The sequence below is a fragment of the Netta rufina genome (assembly GCF_964035555.1).
Source record: "Netta rufina genome assembly, chromosome: 31".
Taxonomy (NCBI): Eukaryota; Metazoa; Chordata; class Aves; order Anseriformes; family Anatidae; genus Netta; species Netta rufina.
The window spans coordinates 2,782,252-2,784,514 of record NC_140155.1 but is presented as its reverse complement, the minus strand read 5'-3'; the positions used below and the strand labels follow the sequence as shown (position 1 = coordinate 2,784,514).

Sequence of the window (2,263 nt, the reverse complement as noted above, 5' to 3'; positions counted from 1 at the left end):
ACGGGGATCAGGGGTGAAGGGTTTGGGGGTCATCAAGGGTGGGGGTGAAGGGTTTGGGGTCAATGGTGAAGGGTTTGGGGTCATCAAGGGTAGAGGTGAAGGGTTTGGGGTCATCAACGATTGGGTTGAAGGTTTTGGGGTCAACAGGGGTTGGGGGGAAGGGTTTGGGGTCAACGGGAGTGAGGGTGAAGGGTTTGGGGTCAATGGTGAAGGGTTTGGGGTCATCAACGATTGGGTTGAAGGGTTTGGGGTCATCAAGAGTAGGGGTGAAGGGTTTGGGGTCAATAGGAGTGAGGGTGAAGGGTTTGGGGTCAACGGGGATCAGGGGTGAAGGGTTTGGGGGTCATCAAGGGTGGGGGTGAAGGGTTTGGGGTCAATGGTGAAGGGTTTGGGGTCATCAAGGGTAGAGGTGAAGGGTTTGGGGTCATCAACGATTGGGTTGAAGGTTTTGGGGTCAACAGGGGTTGGGGGGAAGGGTTTGGGGTCAATGGAGGTGGAGGTGAAGGGTTTGGGGTCAATGGTGAAGGGTTTGGGGTCATCAAGGAAGGGGTTGAAGGTTTGGGGGTCATCAAAGTTGGGGGTGAAGGGTTTGGGGTCAATGGGGATCGGGGTGAAGGGTTTGGGGGTCATCAAGAGTAGGGGGTGAAGGGTTTGGGGTCATCAAAATTGGGGGTAAAGGGTTTGGGGTCAACGGGGGTTGGGGGGGAAGGTTTTGGGGTCATCAAGAGTAGGGGTGAAGGGTTTGGGGTCAACGGGGGTTGGGGGGGAAGGTTTTGGGGTCAACGGGAGTGAGGGTGAAGGGTTTGGGGTCAATGGGGTTTTGGGGTGAAGGGTTTGGGGTCAATGGTGAAGGGTTTGGGGTCATCAATGATTGGGGTGAAGGGTTTGGGGTCACCAGGAGGGGACAGGGGCCACTATAACAGGGACGAGGGCCACCAGGATGGGGCTGGGGGCCACCAGGAGGGGGTCGGGGGCCACCAGAGCCACCAGGAGGGGGTCAGGGGCCACCAGGGTCACCAGGAGGGGGTTGGGGGCCACTATAACAGGGACAAGGGCCACCAGGATGGGGCTGGGGGCTACCAGGAGGGGGTTGGGGGCCACCAGGGCCACCAGGAGGGCAACAGGGGCCACTATAACAAGGACAAGGGCCACCAGGAGGGGGTTGGGCGCCACCAGGGCCACCAGGATGGCAACGGGGGCCACCAGAACAGGGACGAGGGCCACCAGGATGGGGATGGGGGCCACCAGGAGGGGATGGGGGCCACCAGGGGGGGGGGGTCGGGGGCCACCAGGACCACCAGGATGGCAACGGGGGCCACCAGAACAGGGACGAGGGCCACCAGAAGAGGCTGGGGGCTACCAGGAGGGGCTGGGGGCCACCAGGAGAGGGTCGGGGGCCACCAGGGCCACCAGGATGGCAACGGGGGCCACCAGAACAGGGACGAGGGCCACCAGGAGGGGATGGGGGCCACCAGGAGGGGCTGGGGGCCACCAGGATGGGGCTGGGGGCCACCAGGAGGGAATGGGGGCCACCAGGAGAGGGTCGGGGGCCACCAGGAGGGGATGGGGGCCACCAGGAGGGGATGGGGGCCACCAGGAGAGGGTCGGGGGCCACCAGGGCCACCAGGAGCGGGTTGGGGGCCACCAGAAAAGGGACGAGGGCCACCAGGAGGGGATGGGGGCCACCAGGAGGGGATGGGGGCTACCAGGAGGGGATGGGGGCTACCAGGAGGGGGTTGGGGGCCACCAGGGCCACCAAGAGGGGGTTGAGAGCTACCAGGAGGGGCTGGGGGCCACCAAGAGGGGCTGGGGGCTACCAGGAAGGGGTTGGGGGCCACCAGGAGGGGGTTGGGGGCCACCAAGAGGGGCTGGGGGCTACCGGGGGGGGGGTCGGGGGCCACCAGGGCCACCAGGATGGGGACAGGGGCCACCAGAAGGGGCTGGGGACCACCAAGAGGGGTGGGGGGCTACCGGGGGGGGCCGGGGGCTACCAGGGGGGGGCCGGGGGCTACCGGGGGGGGGCCGGGGGCCACCAACCCGGATCCGGCCGCTCGGCAGCGTGGGGGGGGGGGGGGGGACACAGAGGGATGGGGACAAAACCGGAGGGGGAGGGGGGGACACGGGGCGACAACGGGACCCCCCCCAACCCCTCCCCCCCCTCCCAGCGCCCCCTCCCCAAATTTAAACCCGGGGGGGGGGCCCCAAAACCCTCCCCCCCCCCCCCCCAAAATTCAGGGCGTGCCTATGGGGGGGGGGGGGGGCG

At 66.6% G+C, this 2,263-nt stretch overlaps 1 protein-coding gene across 1 annotated transcript in view; it reads left to right on the top strand.

Moving 5' to 3' along the window:
- Positions 1–843: 843 nt before the first annotated feature.
- Positions 844–2,263, top strand: part of LOC311220393 (uncharacterized protein) — a gene marked incomplete at its 5' end in the record, with an annotated part of 6,415 nt that continues 4,995 nt past the window's right edge. Inside the window, 1 exon segment of the mRNA XM_084303901.1 lies at positions 844–1,161. Coding sequence (XP_084160027.1) covers positions 844–1,161 — 318 coding nt within the window.